This window comes from Poecilia reticulata, chromosome 3 (genome assembly GCF_904066995.2).
Source record: "Poecilia reticulata chromosome 3, P_reticulata-male-v2, whole genome shotgun sequence".
In the NCBI taxonomy this organism is placed as follows: Eukaryota; Metazoa; Chordata; class Actinopteri; order Cyprinodontiformes; family Poeciliidae; genus Poecilia; species Poecilia reticulata.
The window spans coordinates 4,335,277-4,350,999 of NC_088832.1; the positions used below are offsets into that span (position 1 = coordinate 4,335,277).

Sequence of the window (15,723 nt, forward strand, 5' to 3'; positions counted from 1 at the left end):
TTTGTTCTCCTGAGCGTGTTAGTGCATGTGCGTCAGAAAACTGGAACCTGACATGACACTTTGCTGGTGAATGTTATAACACATAATATAAGTTTTATAATATATGTTTCATTGTTTCATTTCTAATGTAGGCTCTTGTGTCAGATAATCTAAGTCAATGTTAGAGAATAATAAAATTTTTTTAGATTTATGGAATCTCAATTATCCATTATAGCGGGGCTTAACCCATATTACACCAAGCACTGTAGCTAATATTGGCTGGTATCTCGCCGGTGGACATAAATACAGTAAAGTAATATTCCAGTCACAGAATATACACAATATGTCCATCTTACTTGTGAAACGTTGTTTGTGGAGCCCTCACATCAATAGTACATCGATCAGAACAACAACATCCCTCAGTGCTGAGACATCTTCTGCTGTTTGATTGAGCAAAGTAGGAGGGTATACCGCTCCAAGATGGCCGCCGTATTTCCTGCGCTGGAGCGGCCAATGCGGGGTCTACTCTATATTATGTCTATGCTTCAGCTGAGGAAGTGAGCTGTGTTGCTTTCCTGCGGAAGTGACAGTACACTCAGCACCGTAGAAGCAAACAACTCACTGATTAAGGTTTTGTGATCAGTACGAACAAGTTGTGAACATACAGACCACAGTTTATGTTTGTCCTGTGACGTGTTGATTGTGAGCACAAGGAGAAGAAGATGGGCCGTAAAGTGACCTTGTCAACATGCTCTTTAAATCAGTGGGTTCTGGACTTTGAAGGCAACACGGAGAGAATATTGAAGAGTAAGTGGATTTATTTCATTATGTTTGCACAAATTGGTGGTACTTCGTTTATTGTAAAAAAACGTTAATGCTGTTTACTATTGATGGCGAGATGAAGCTTCATGAAGCACTGAGGCATTTCATCCAACTGTTCGATCGAGCAGATGTGCGGTGGTGCTACATTGTTCTACTGCGACATCAAATGGGCAATGTAAATAGGCAACGTGAGAACAACGTGATGTGTGAAGCCTTGAATTGACTTCAAAAACACATATTCTGAGCTGTTATATGTAACAATGGCTGGATAAAAAAGTGGGGTAGAGGATGTCCATCCATCCATTTCTTGCACCCTTGTCCCTCAGTGGGGTCGGGAGGGTTGCTGGTGCCTATCTACAGCTAACGTTCCGGGCGAGAGGCGGGGTCACCCTGGACAGGTCGCCAGTCTGTCGCAGGGCAGGGAAGAGGATGTGATGATGTGAATGTGCTTGGTACGCCCAAGCTTATGTCTCTAGGAGCAACATTACATTAAATCAATTTAAATCAGTTGACACATGCATTCTCAATTCTATTGGAAAAAACAAACAAACTAGATTATCACTAAAACCTTTGCAGATAACATTTTTGGGGGGGTGATGAGAGGCACCCAACTTTAGGTTGTATTGTCTAACAAATCAATTGCAATGTGACAGCCCATATGACTCATAAACACATATCATATCAAAATCAATGTAGAAACACCTCAATATCAGAATTACAATTTTTTATGCAATCAACAAAAAAAATTAAGTAATTACAAACAACAGTAATAAACAGTAATAAAGCCTACTCTGACAGCCTGGTGGAAAGTTACCACCAGGCTGTCTAAAATATCATCTACTATTCAGCATGGCCAGAAAATGGAATCACTCAGCTGCAACATGTATTTCACAATAATCAATTATATTTTCTGTGATTGATTCAGAGGTTTAGAATTGGGAGAGAAGAATTCTCTACTATCAACATCTTAAACACTTCTTTAAATCCAAAACAAACTTAATTAACAATTTATTGGAAACTCCATAATAAAGAAAAAATTCTGATACTACAAGAAAACTGCATCCAGATAGTAGAGATGTGCCGATCAAGTTTTTCCTGCCTATACCGATACCGATCACCCATGTGATTGATCACCGATACCAATCACATAATTCTTCTTCTTATTTTTTATCATAAATACTACCAGTTACATTATGTGGAAAAAGGAACCATGAATTCACCTTAATTTAGACAAAAACTTGTTTTTAATAACTTTTTCCAAGAAGAAAACTAAGCAAAACGGGCATTCTGCAAATTGTACTCCTATCGGTAATACTATCTTTAACAGACTGATAATATATGGAGGCTCTGAAGAGTCAAAATAAAACCTCTCAACATTGTCAAAAAAAATTCAAGTATAAAACTTAACATTCAAAGGCAAATACAGGATCCATTACAATAAACAATCCTGAGTTACTGAATGAAAACTTCCTGATAGCATGGCGGCTAGCTGATTACTGCTAGTTCTGAGTGGCTGTTTCTGACTGAGCAGAGTAATTATGCAGAACAGGGAGGAGATCGATTATTTTTTTAGAGATTTGTCTCATGTTAGGACAGCAAAAGTTTTAATACGTATGTAAAATGTATTTTTTAAGTTAGATGCTGCAGCTTTAAACAGAAGTTCGATGTGAGAGTCACTACCAGGTGGAGCAGAAGTGGCGCTCCGTCTGTCAAATATTACTACCTGTCGCGCGAATCAGGTCTTACATCACAGCACGAAGACTTAAATAATTTGCGGATTATTGTTTAGCTTTCTGACCGTCATGCTAATCCGGGTGAGTGTTTGTAGCTGTGCGCTACTTTACCTGCTATCTGATCTTCCGTATATCTTTTTACTGCAGTGAGCCTCGATGTAGCCAAACTCCGTCAAGTATGGCATTGTTTTATGTCGTATTAGCTTCGTCGTGTTGATGCATTTGACGTGCTTCAATTTCCGCCGCAACACGCAAACTTCACCATTCACTCAGTGCGTTATAGTTCCACATCGCTTAGGATTTGTTGCTGCGCGTTTGCGCAGTGTGAAGGAAAGAGGAGACCAGCTGCACAGGCAGGCTGCGAAATGAGACGCAGGTGACCGGTATCGGCAACAATGATCGCCGATCACCGATCATACACTTTTTCACAAAAATCGGCCCGATTATGATCGGTGACCAATCGATCGGCACACCTCTACCAGATAGTATAATTTGCTCCTCAGACAATCACAACAGCAATCGTAGTACACAAATTGCAAACTGATCTGACCTTCTCTCCCACCTCTGCCTTATGGATCCAAATCTGTAACAAGTTTTCTGCCACCACTAGCACAAACCTACAACTTATACATTATAAAATGATTCACAAATCTCACATCAATCAAAGACAAATATTTAAAATGGGTGTTACCAATTGCAAAATTTGGACACAATGCACTTTGAACAGCATCAACAACTACTTTCATACCATTTGGACTTGCACACCTGTTCAACTCTTCTGGATATCAGTAACCGAAAAACTCTCCACCATTTTGGGTTGCAGAGTCCCCATTTCACTAACTCTCTGTATACTTGGTAATCACATTGAAGTTGAAAATTTTCAAGATAAATGCAAAGATCCATTTCTTGTTTCTCCATCGCCAAAAAACATAATAATACTCAACTAGAAATCAAAAAAGTCACTACATATTATCATCTGGACAAACTTTCTTACCAAATATATACAACTAGAAAGTGTTACGTTTACGCAAAAAATAATGTAGCTGCATTTATCAATATTTCAAACCCATTTTTAGAATCCCACAAAATAGATTTAAGACCTGGAGGCATATGCCAAAAAACTAAACTAAAATAAAAAAAACCTGCATTGATTAAATAAAGCCACTTTCACCCACATGATATATAAAAAATTCCCTTCTCACCCTCCGCGAGTGGTTTCTTACATCCTCTGAGCTCGGGTCCTCTACCAGAGGCCTGGGAGCTTGAGGGTTCTGCGCAGTATCTTGCATGTGCCTAGAACTGCACATTTCTGGACTGAGATGTGTGATGTTGTTCCTAGGATCTGTTTTAGCTACTGCTCCAGTTTGGGGGTGACTGCCCCGAGGGCCCCGATGACCACAGGCACCACTGTGGTCTTCACCTCCAGCCTTTTCCAGTTCCTCCCTGAGGTCTGGTATTATCCAGTTTCTCGTGCTCCTTTTTCCTGATGTTGTAATCACTTGGTATTGCTACATCCACCACAACGTCTTCCTCTGTTCTTATCCACCACCACAATGTCCGGTTGGTTCGCTATTACCATCCTGTCTGTCTGGATCTGGAAGTCCCACAGATCTTAGCTTGGTCATTTTCCACCACCTTTGGGGGTGTTTCCCACTTCGATCTCGGGGCTTCCAGTCCATATTCTGCACAGATGTTCCTGTACACTATGCCCGCCACTTGGTTATGCCGTTCCATGTATGCTTTCCCTGCCAGCATCTTGCACCCTGCTGTTATGTGCTGGACTGTCTCAGGGGCCTCCTTGCACAACCTACACCTTGGGTCTTGTCTGGTGTGGTAGATCTGAGCGTCTATTGCTCTGGTGTTTAGGGCCTGTTCCTGTGCAGCCAGGAACAGGCCTGCACAGAGGACGAGGTACCTCCAGCACCTCGTCCTCTGTTCCCCATTGCCTGAGACATTCGCTGAGCACATCATCCTTTGAGGCTTTGTCCTTGATGTATTTATGTATCTTGGATGTTTCATCCTGGACAGTGGCTCTCACACTCACTAGTCCTCTGCCTCCTTCCTTATGGCTTGTATACAGTCTCAGGGTGCTGGATTGGGGTGAACCCTCCATGCTTGGTTAGTAGCTTACAAGTCTTAACATCCGTGGCCTTTATCTCTTCCATTGGCCAGCTAATTATTCCGGCAGGGTATCTGATTACTGGTAAGGCAAGGCTGTTTATTGCACGGATCTTGTTCTTGCCATTGAGCTGGCTTCTCAGGACTTGCCTTATCGTTGGAGGTATTGGCTGTGGCTCCTTTCCTGTGACCTCATCGAGGTGCCATTTGCTTGTGGTATTCCCAGGTACTTGTAACTGTCCTCAATGTCTGCTATTGTTCCTCCTTGGACTGAGACCCCTTCTGTGTGGACGACCTTCCCTCTCTTTGTGACCATCCGACCACACTTGTCTAGTCCGAATGACGTCCCAATGTCAGTGCTGGAGATCCTGGTGGTGTGGATCAGTGAGTCGATGTCTCGCTCGCTCTTAGCGTACAGCTTGATGTCATCCATGTAGAGGAGGTGACTGATTGCGGCCCCATTCTTGAGTCGGTATCCATAGCCAGTCTTGTTGATGATTTGGCTGAGAGAGTTCAGGCCTATGCAGAACAGCAGTGGGGACAGAGCATCTCCTTGGTATATGCCACATTTGATGGACACTTGTGCAAGTGGTTTGCGGTTGGCTTCAAGGGTGGTTTTCCACAGCCCCATCGAGTTTGCAATGAAGGTTCGTAGAGTCCTATTGATGTTTTACATCTCTAAGCATTCAATGATCCATGTGTGTGGCATTGAGTCATAGGCTTTCTTGTAATCAATCCAAGCGGTGCACAGGTTGATGTGTCGGATTTTGCAGTCTCGGGCGACTGTGTGGTCTACAAGGAGTTGGTGTTTGGCTCCTCTGCTATTTATGCCTATGCCCTTCTGTGCCTTGCTCATGTATTTATCCATGTGCCCGCTTATCTTAGCCGCTATGATGCCTGACATGAGCTTCCATGTGTAGAGAGACAGGTTATTGGCCGATAGTTGGATGGACTGAACCTTCGAGGTTCCTTCTGTACAGATGTGTGCCCTCAGTTAACCATTAAGGGTGAGTCCCATTTTGTAGCAGCTGGATCATTTGAGCTGCCAGTCGCTCATGGAGGGCAGTGAGTTTCTTCAGCCCGTAGGCATGGATCATGTCACGTCCTGGTGCTGTCCAGTTTTTCATACCCGAGACTCTTTCATGGACCTCTGCCACAGTGATGGTTACCGGGGCTTGTTCAGGGAGGTTGCTGTGGTCCTCTCGTAGAGAGGTTAGCCACTGTGCATTGCTGTTGTGGGACGCCTCCCTTTCCCATATGCCTTTCCAGTATTGTTCAGTCTCCAGCCTGGGTGGGTCAGCTCTGTTGTTATTACCCTTCCATTGAGAGTACACTTTATATATATATATATATATATATATTTTAGTAACCAGTTAATGAAATTACTTTTATTTTTCTGAATGGGTTTCTGGGTAGACATAATAGATTATTGCCTAATCTCACACACCAACACACGCACAGTATTTTTCTTGTACTGACCCAGTCAAAAAATTCTTCTGATGTATTGTTGATTATTACTACAATTATGGTGCTCCCTGGTGCCTACAGTTGGCCAACTAATTATATTGTATTCATTTGTTTTTTTGTTTTTTATTTCTGTGTTTATACGGTTTTTTTCTTTCTTGATATTATGAAAGAAAGCTTAAAGCAATTAATCAGAACAGCTCTGTAATACACAAAGGATAAGGTAAGTATGGTGTAAGCGGGGGTCACATACCAATTTGTTACGTCTTTTTTTTTTAACTGCATTGCACAAGATTAGGGATGCTGCATAAAGTATCAAAAGATTTAAAGCACAGCAGCACACAAGGTGGACTTATTCTTTGGCCGACATGGACTGAGTAGATACCTTTGGACTGGTGGTGTTGTGGTTGTGTAGTGGTGTTTAATGTACTAAGGAACATTAGTACATTAGTACATTAATGTCTAATGTCTAGTCTTCTGGTATTATTATCAGAAGACTAGCTGCATCGACTGGAGCTGATGCCCGTAATCAATAAAAACAATGCAAAAGAATAACTAACTTTCAATACCATGTATTTTAAAGAAGAAAAATTAAAGTGAACATCACATACGCAGAACCCAAACATAAATACAAAATATAAACACAGTACTGCAGTAAATATTCCATAAGAATATGCACAATGTTTTCAACTATGCAACAGCAGTTCTTAATTTCCCCACTGGTCAGCACAGTGTCCAATTGACACACATTTGGAAGGTCCATGATTTTATATGTCCAGATATTTTTGAGGGGAAAATGTCCAAGCGCAGTTTGTTGCCAACGGAGAAGAGATGAATAATAGGTTGTGTGTCTGTATGGTGAGGTGGAGGGGGAAATAGACCAGCATGGAGTGAATGTCAGGTTTTTTCACTATTGAAACACCAATAAATATCTTAAAATGAGAGCATGGATGGAGTTAAATTAAGAATGTGACCATTTGTTTACTGCTATTACTGTTGAAGCAGGTTGTGTACAGCCTGCACTAGAGTGGCGGGGAGGGTATAATACACTAGTTTGGTCAATGTTTGAACCTGTCACAATAAGGAATCATGTGGGTTTTAATCCAGAGTCAGAAGTTAAACTATGTTTTTTCCACACTGGATGGTAAGAAAGATAAAGTTTTTAAAATGATTGTGCTTTGAGTTAGAATGTAAATAGGAGTCTGTGTAGAGACTGTCTGTCTGTGTAGCCCTGTGATGGACTGGCGACCTGTCCTGTGTGACCCTGCTAATTGCCTGTTGACTGTTGTAGGTAGGCAGCAGCACTCCACACAACCATACTAGATATAAGCATGTATTTCAGCCCAGCTTCTGTCCCTGGTTCTATGAGCAAGTTGTGATGTACAGGAGCAACAGCACACTCTAGTGGGTATGACATTAGAAATAATAGATGATTGGTGGGAAAGACGGTTCCTTTTGTAACCAAAAACATTTGGCGTGAAAGACCCAATCTATATCATCTACGAAAAGGCAAAAATGCAAAATGACTAGCAAAAACACCCTTAGTTCCCTTCAAAAAACAATTGTCATAAAATATTAACATTGTTCTTCTTTGAATTTTGTTTTTATAATTTTGTTTCTGTCCCTTTGTTGAGATACTTTAAATAGATGTATGTATTGTGAGTGTTGTTCCACCCTGATTAAGTTACACCATTTCTGCAGTATAATGTTTTACAAAACAATACCCCTTGAACTTTTTCACATTCTGTCAAGTAACAACCAGATCTTTAATGAATCTTATTTTGATTTTTCGGCCACAAACAGGAAAAGTGGAAGCAAAAGGACAATTTTGCTTTCAATTTTTCAATTTTCACATAAAAATCTGAATGTTTTGGATGAATTTGTTTTAGTGCAGAAATATTACAGTATAGGCAACCAGGTTTTTTTCTACATCTAAAGGCGGTAATGCATCCTGGTCTGTGTGTGTTTCTGCAGGTATCGAGGTAGCAAAGGCAAATGGAGCCAAATATCGGCTGGGTCCAGAGCTGGAGATATGGTAGGGAGAAAAACAAACCAACATCAAGTTCTGCATTGTCTGCAGTATGTTCTATATTGAATGAGAGTCACCTGCTTTTATAATGCAATTAATGCTTCACATGACCAACATGTCACATATTGAATTAAACCATTTTTATTTGATAATAAAAAGCTAGTGTGCTGAAACAATAGATTTTTAAGCATGGTACAGGAGTTTCCCAGTCTCTTGAGCAAGCGTGTCTACTCAATGTCAAGCAGCAACGATTCCAGCAGTGATCTTTTGTGGAGCAAATGTTATGCTCTGTGAGTGGTTGTAGCATCAGTTCTATAGGTTATTACAAAACAGCAAACACGGTCCATGTTTTTATGTGTTTCAAACAAAAAAAAACTATCTGAATTTATACTGACCAATCAGAGGGCTTAGTTTCTGTTTTGATTTAGTTTTACTTCACTTTGCTAAAATCCCTTTTCTCTCTGTCTGGTGTGTATCTGACAGTGGGTATGGCTGTGCAGACCACTTCTATGAGTCAGACACGCTGCTTCATAGCTTTCAGGTCCTGAAGACTCTTCTGGAATCCCCGGTTACCCAGGACATCATCTGTGATGTGGGAATGTAAGTGTTGGCTTGAAATAGAGTAGGTGCAAAATGGCTTCCCTGTCAGACTCTTCCTCCCCAGAAACAATGGAGTATTGCTTCCTGAATAACATGGCTGAGTAAATGGGGTTACAGTCCGTCAGTAGAACCAGCTTTGTCTTCTTCACTCCATCTAGCTTCTTCATTCAAAACCACAGATAAATCGCTCAAAACTTCCTCCGCTTCTGTGTATTCAGTCTTGGTTGTTTGCGATTTGACTTGCCCTCATTATGCCACAAGATGACGCCGGCATTTGACCCAGTTGCTACAAACAAAAGCAGCAACACTCTGCAGTGCAGTGGTATTTATAGAAGTCTACAAGAAATATTTATTATCAAACGCTTTTGTGTACACAGAATGAAAGTGCAGTAGTTCATTTACAGACTTATTTGTAAAATTCGGTTCTTCCTTCTTTGTTCAGCATATTTTTAAAACAATATATATAAATGCTGTAAGAATTAAATCAAACACCATTTTCCAGTATTCCACTGGGAAGATGGATGGCATTTCTGGAGGAAAACTTAGTGGAGACCAGAGGTTGTGTTAACGGAACATTTTCCGTATCTTACCAATTATTTTTTTTAACAAAGGGAAAATTTGAAGCCTATCCATCACACAACCCTTGTCAATTCACACCCTGACTGGTTCACACGGGCAGACATTACAGACTTTACGCAAAAGGTCCATCCCAGAGGCAACTAAAATCAATCAGTTAAAAAAATCCTGAACTAAATGCGTCTTTCTGACTGGGAGCTGACAACATGTTGAAGAGCTATGGACTGGACGCTTTGGAGCGCTTGGTTAGGAAGTGCATATCAAACCTTTGGTTGAAATGGCGCGTTTAATTCAAGTCTCCATTACACACCAGAGAAAACTAATGTTAAGAGAATGCAATGTTAAGCCCGTTTATAATCTAAAAAGAGCAGCCGGCATTTTATCTTTGGTGACATATAAAATAAATAAAGGTGCAGAAAAAGTTAGACCGTAACAAGCGCAGTCCGCTGCAGAACTAATGCGGATGCGGCTCCGCGGAAGTTATGAAGTGAAAAAAGAGTTTAACTTTCGGGATTATATTTTCAAAGCCCCATGTGTGACTTTCTCCTGTTTTTCTCTCAGGCCTATCATGCATCATAATGTGCGCTACAACTGCCGTGTCATCTTTCTGAACAGGTATGTCAGAGGTCTAGTCCAACCACAACTACACTCTAGAACAGTAGTTCTTAACCTTTTTTGAGGTACCGAACCCCCCAGTTGCATATGCGCATTCACCGAACCCTTCTTCCTTCTTCTTCCCGAGTTTTGCGGTGTGTCGTTGTGTCCAGTAATTAGTTTTTTTGTTCATTTTCCTGCTGATATCAAGGCGACAGCGGACTGTAGCCAAGACTTAGCCACTACAGCTAACACACGGTTTGTAGCTGCCTGCTATTTCAAAGCTTGAGGATGTTGAAGATCCAGCGTCAGAAATGGGAAGACGGAGGTTAAAAGGAAGCTGTACGTGCTTCGTTCAGTGGAATAATTTGTTGGAAGAAAATAATGCAGGAGGAAATCCACTGCAACGGGAACAGGCTGAGAACAGAAGCAGCGATTCGGCACAAGGTAAGTCAATACGTGTGTGTTGATGTTTGCGTTTGTATTATACGGAGTATGAAATTATTTTTAGGGAACTCCTTAGCTTTTGTTTATGTGACAATCATATAAAATACATTTCACATGCAGTCGGAGCGACGAGTCCCTCTGATACTGAGCAAGTAATTTAAGAACAGCCGAGAGCAGCAACGCTTCAGCCCGAACTAGTCAGTCAGATTAAGGTCCAAAATCTTCGCTTTACAGCCGTTTAAGTGGCACCGACCCACATAAAAAACCCACAAAACAAATGGTAGAAATCACGTATTTCCCGAATCCCAAAAATATGACATCTACCTTCGCTGTTTCATAATTATAATCCACGTTAAAGTGAATTTTTCCACTTGGCTGATATAATTTGTTGTTGCATTACACAACGTAATTTCTCTTTTTTCCCCTCTGAGATTCTGCTTAGAAAATGAGGCTATGACTGCATTTTGTTTTTAAAATGGTAAATTTAGGTTTGCCTCGACTTTTCTAAACTAATGCCTCTTATATGCATCATTGTTTGTATTACTGTTGGTGCAGATATTAGGCGAACAGGGTGCTTTGCCTGCTAGTAGTTTAAATTAATTTCAGCTGCACACTTTCAAAAGAGTATTCAGATTTTAACATGCATTTTCTAAGTAGTATTTTAGTTCACTCTTGCTCAGTAACTTCAGTGTTGTTACACCTCTGAAACATTTTTTGCAGTTTCTTTGTGATACCAGAACTATTTCACTTAAACATTTAATTTCCTGAGATATTGTCAATTTATTCTCAAGCAAAACTCTCAAAAAGAGCTGAGGATTTATTAGTTTTGATTGCGTTGTGCAGCTAAATATGGACGCTTATTAGATTTTTTTTCTTTTAAATTTTTCAGGCTTGCATCGTAACACCTCGTGATGCGTTTCTGAGCCATGATTGAGCCTCTGTGCAGATTACTTTTATACTGGATCCAAGCACCTGGACCAGGTGACGGCATCCATCAGTCCACGGTCTGCCAGATCATCACAACGTGGACTAACTTTTTATTTACTTGGTTAAACTATGATCTTGAAACCGAAGCACCAGATATGCAAAAATCTACCTGCAGACTTTGTTGGCTACCCTGAACTGCAGTCATCCTGGACGGGGCTGAGCCGGACTTCCTCTCCTCCAGAGTGACGAGTTTTCATCACCAGTAAAGGCAAAACAAGTCCGATGTCTGATTAGCTGCTAGGAAGTATATTATATATTCATTGTTCATTTTGCTGTCCTGTTTGCACCTACAATAAAATTTAATCTCATTTGTAATACTCTACATTTCACAAACTTTTTCCCCTTTTCTCAGTGTTTACGTTATATCAAGTATTTGCATGTAGATCAGGAATTCAAATGAGATGTTAAAATGCAACACATTTAGGTTATACCTGCAAAGAAATGTATTAAGTAATATGTTGTTAGTCATATAATTTAATTTTTTTTTCATACCAGATTTGATTTAATCGATTCCTCTCGTCCTCAATTTCTATAATAAAATCACAGAAAATACTTTCAAAAAGTGCCTTTATTTCAATCATCTGTTCTGTGAGTTGTATAAGGGAGCATTACGGTTAGGATACAAGAAATTTTAATTGCAAGAATGCAGTCATCGTTACAGCAGAATAAAGATGCAATTTTATAACAATGTCTTAAAATTACAAGAAGTTGTTTTAATGAGAAATAAAGATTCAAATTGATCTGATGTAACCAGCTCAGTCCATGTGGTACATTTCCACCTGAACTGACCAGGTAAGCATTAAGGTAAAAAAAAAAAAAGTATAAGCAAATATCCATCCATCCATCAATTTTCTTCCGCTTATCCGGGGTCGGGTCGCGGGGGCAGCAGCTTCAGAAGGGAGGCCCAGACTTCCCTCTCCCCAGCCACTTCGTCCAGCTCCTCCGGAGGAATCCCAAGGCGTTCCCAGGCCAGCCGAGAGACATAATCCCTCCAGCGTGTCCGGGTCTTCCGGTGGGACGTGCCCGGAACACCTCACCAGGGAGGCGTCCAGGAGGCATCCTGACCAGATGCCCGAGCCACCTCAACTGGCTCCTCTCGACGTGGAGGAGCAGCGGCTCTACTCTGAGTCCCTCCCGGATGACCGAGTTTCTCACCCTCGTTCTTTCTGTCATGACCCAAAGCTCATGACCATATATCAGGGTGGGAACGTAGATCGACCGGTAAATCGAGAGCTTCGCTTTTTGGCTCAGCTCTCTCTTCACCACGACGGACCGATACAGCGCCCGCTTCACAGCAGACGCTGCCCCAATCCCCCTGTCGATCTCCCGCTCCCTTCTTCCCTCATTCGTGAACAAGATCCCCAGATACTTAAAACTCCTCCCCTTGAGGCAGGACGACCCCCCTGACCCGGAGAAGGCACTCTATCCTTTTCCGGCTCAAGACCATGGCCTCGGATTTGGAGGCACTGAGCCTCATCCCGGCCGTTTCACACTCGGCTGCGAACCGCTCTATTGAGAGCTGCAGATCACGTTCCGATGAAGCCAACAGGACCACATCATCCGCAAAAAGCAGAGATGCGATTATAAGGCCACCAAAACGGATCCACTCAACACCTCGGCTTCGCCTAGAAATTCTGTCCATAAAAGTAATGAACAGAATCGGTGACAAAGGGCACAAAGTATAAGCAAATACTGTATGCAAAGCGGAAAAAGAGTAACTGATAGAAATACCTTCTATATAAAGAAAAGCAAAAACGTTGGCAGCAAGAGAAAAGTTGTTGGCAACATTAGCTCAGCCAATCTCTCCCTCCAGGAAGCCATCAAACAGAACTGTCCAACTCCAAATATAATAAAGATTAAAAAAAAAAAGAAAACGGAAAGTTAAAATAATAAATAATGCCAAATTAATAACTGAGATCTAATGTGTTGTGGAATCTATTGACATTTTACAAATTTCACAAATCAGAAGGTTTCACAAACGTTTTATTTATTCTGTTGTTAGTACAGAATAATCTAGTTTGGTTTGAAATGTCTAGGTGTTGTAGTTTTTAAAGTACAACACATTAAAAAAGCTCAATATAGTGAAAAATTAAGTGTGATCGCCCTTTAACTATTTTCCGAATTAGATGCTACATTCGGAAGCTAACTTCAGCTACGACTGACAGCTTGGGCACAATATAGACAGATCTATATATGTTTATATAGATATATATCTTTATCTATCTATAAAGCATAGATATGTAGATTGCACACTGCACAGATAATCAAAACACTTAACATTTACATAGCACCTTTGTAAGCTTGTCCCTGTTAGCTACGTCAGACATATGAGGCATTATGGTGAATACAAACAATGTATTAATTATGTTTCTATGCTCCTTCGTGGGGGAGCGCCGATTTATGTTTTCGCATCCACCTGAATAATGTGTAGTTGCGCCCCTACCCATGGCACTTCAACAATATTATTTTACCTTTTATCTGAAATAGTGTTTGTTTATTCTCGCCATTCTGTCCTCTGTATTAATTATTGCTCGAAAGGTCTTGCCATACCAGTTTATTCCTCCGTATTTACTTTAGTTTCTTAGTTTATTCTTGCATTTAGTTCTACATTCATTTCCATTTAGTTTCATTTGATTAGTATTATCGTCTCTTGGTTTATTGCTATGTTCACTTTAGTTTCTTTCCTGTTGCTACATTTATTTTATCGTTTATTGACCATCAGTAATTTTATGTTTTTATGCCATAATTCACATCTAGTTCTTCGCTCCGTTTTGCCCGCTTCTCATGTTTCAGAATTTTGCGCAATGTGAGCGGCGGTTTTTTTTTTTTTAACTCCCTGACGTGCAGGGCGGTCGGGAAACATATCGATGGGGAAAAGGCAGACTGACATAAACCTTTTAAAACAACGGAAACAATTTCTGCATTCTGATAATTGAAATTTTAAAGTGCTGTGTTGTTCTATCACCCCCGTTTCATACCGGACCTCTTACAGCTCCGGTGTTAATGCTATAAAATAAACGCTCTCTATCGAGGTATCACCCATGAAGGTATTTCTTTATTTAAATTGGCTCATTTTTCAGAGGGATACTAAGTGAAGGTATCATGATTTTAGTAATTACATGTTTATAAGAGCGATTTTCTGTTGTCCTTCCATGGAAGCGGGCAGCTTTCAGGAAATAAAACACTTTTTAATATAAATTGCTGCTTTGACATGATCACAGAACTGCCAAAACATATGTATCCTACAAAAATACCAGACAAAGTGAATCACAGCAGCGTCATCAGCCAGTGTAACGCTGAACTGATGCGGAGCCATGAAGCTAAAAACACTGAATAGAAGAAGAGCTGCCATCGATACAGTTGCAGCCAAGCATGGTTTAATGTTACACAATTCAGTTTTACCAAGTTGCTCAAAGTCTAAACTGGTATTGTTGTGGATTTAAGGTATAAAGTTTACCTTCGACCAAACGCCCCCCAAAGGAATCAAGGCGCCCCCTGCCGTCCTCTGAACGCCCCCTGGGGGGCGGTACCGCCCACGTTGAGAACCGCTACTCTAGAGCAAGTGATAGCAAAGCGGGGCGTCATTACGACTTTACACAAGTGTGTCTTTACCTCCACGGCAGAGGCTCCGCTGAACCCCTGAGACCGACTCATCGAACCCTTGGGGTTCGATCGAACCCAGGTTAAGAACCACTGGTCTAGAATGTTTGGCACCTGTTTGAGCTACATAAAATTTTTCAGTGAGTAGCAAAAACTATAAATCTGAATTCTTTTTGCTTCCTGTAGAAAAATTCTGCTAATCAGACCTAAGATGCTGATGGCCAATTCTGGCACCTACAGAGAGATGCGTTGGTTCTCACCTTGGAGTCGGTTAAGGTTAGTGTCTACTAATTCAATTTATTCGACACAAGTTGTTTTTTTGTGTGTTGATTCACAACAAATGGCCTCTCAATTCACTTCATGAAACAAAGACAAATTGATAGTCAGTTGGTCACAGGTAAGTTTAATTTATTTGGTTCAGTTTTCTAAGGAAAGACAGCAGTTTTCTTTGACTTTCTGAGGAAGCATATGGCAATGGTGGAAAGGAAAACTCTCCTTTAACAGAATGAAAAACTGCTGCAGTACTTCTACAGGAACAAAGCTACTTTTGAGCGACATATTGTCCATGTATAGCACCAACCTTTATCATTGTCAGTTCAGACTATACTGCGGTGGTTTGTTGTGTTGTCTTGATGTTCTACTTAACCAGTGTGGTACACTTGTCCTAATGCAGCTGCTTTTACAACCTTTGTCCAGTAAAACAACATTTGCTTTGATTCACAAAGCAGCATAACTTGTGTAATCAGTATAGCTTCTTTTCATAGTACCGACTGT

The 15,723-nt window shown here is 40.8% G+C and overlaps 1 protein-coding gene across 4 annotated transcripts in view; it reads left to right on the forward strand.

The window, feature by feature from the left end:
• The first annotated feature begins 539 nt into the window (after positions 1 to 539).
• nadsyn1 (NAD synthetase 1) overlaps positions 540 to 15,723 on the forward strand; it is a 31,213-nt gene continuing 16,029 nt past the window's right edge. For 2 of the 4 annotated variants that reach the window (XM_008405014.3, XM_017303988.2), the window contains exons 1-5: positions 540 to 786; positions 8,091 to 8,151; positions 8,629 to 8,745; positions 9,883 to 9,936; positions 15,136 to 15,225. In XM_008405014.3, coding sequence (XP_008403236.1) covers positions 702 to 786; positions 8,091 to 8,151; positions 8,629 to 8,745; positions 9,883 to 9,936; positions 15,136 to 15,225 — 407 coding nt within the window. In that variant the 5' untranslated portion in view covers positions 540 to 701. Of the gene's footprint in view, positions 787 to 8,090; positions 8,152 to 8,628; positions 8,746 to 9,882; positions 9,937 to 10,051; positions 10,363 to 14,966; positions 15,032 to 15,135; positions 15,226 to 15,723 lie in introns of those variants that run through there. The other 2 variants (XM_081604955.1, XM_017303989.2) reach the window with 2 other exon arrangements.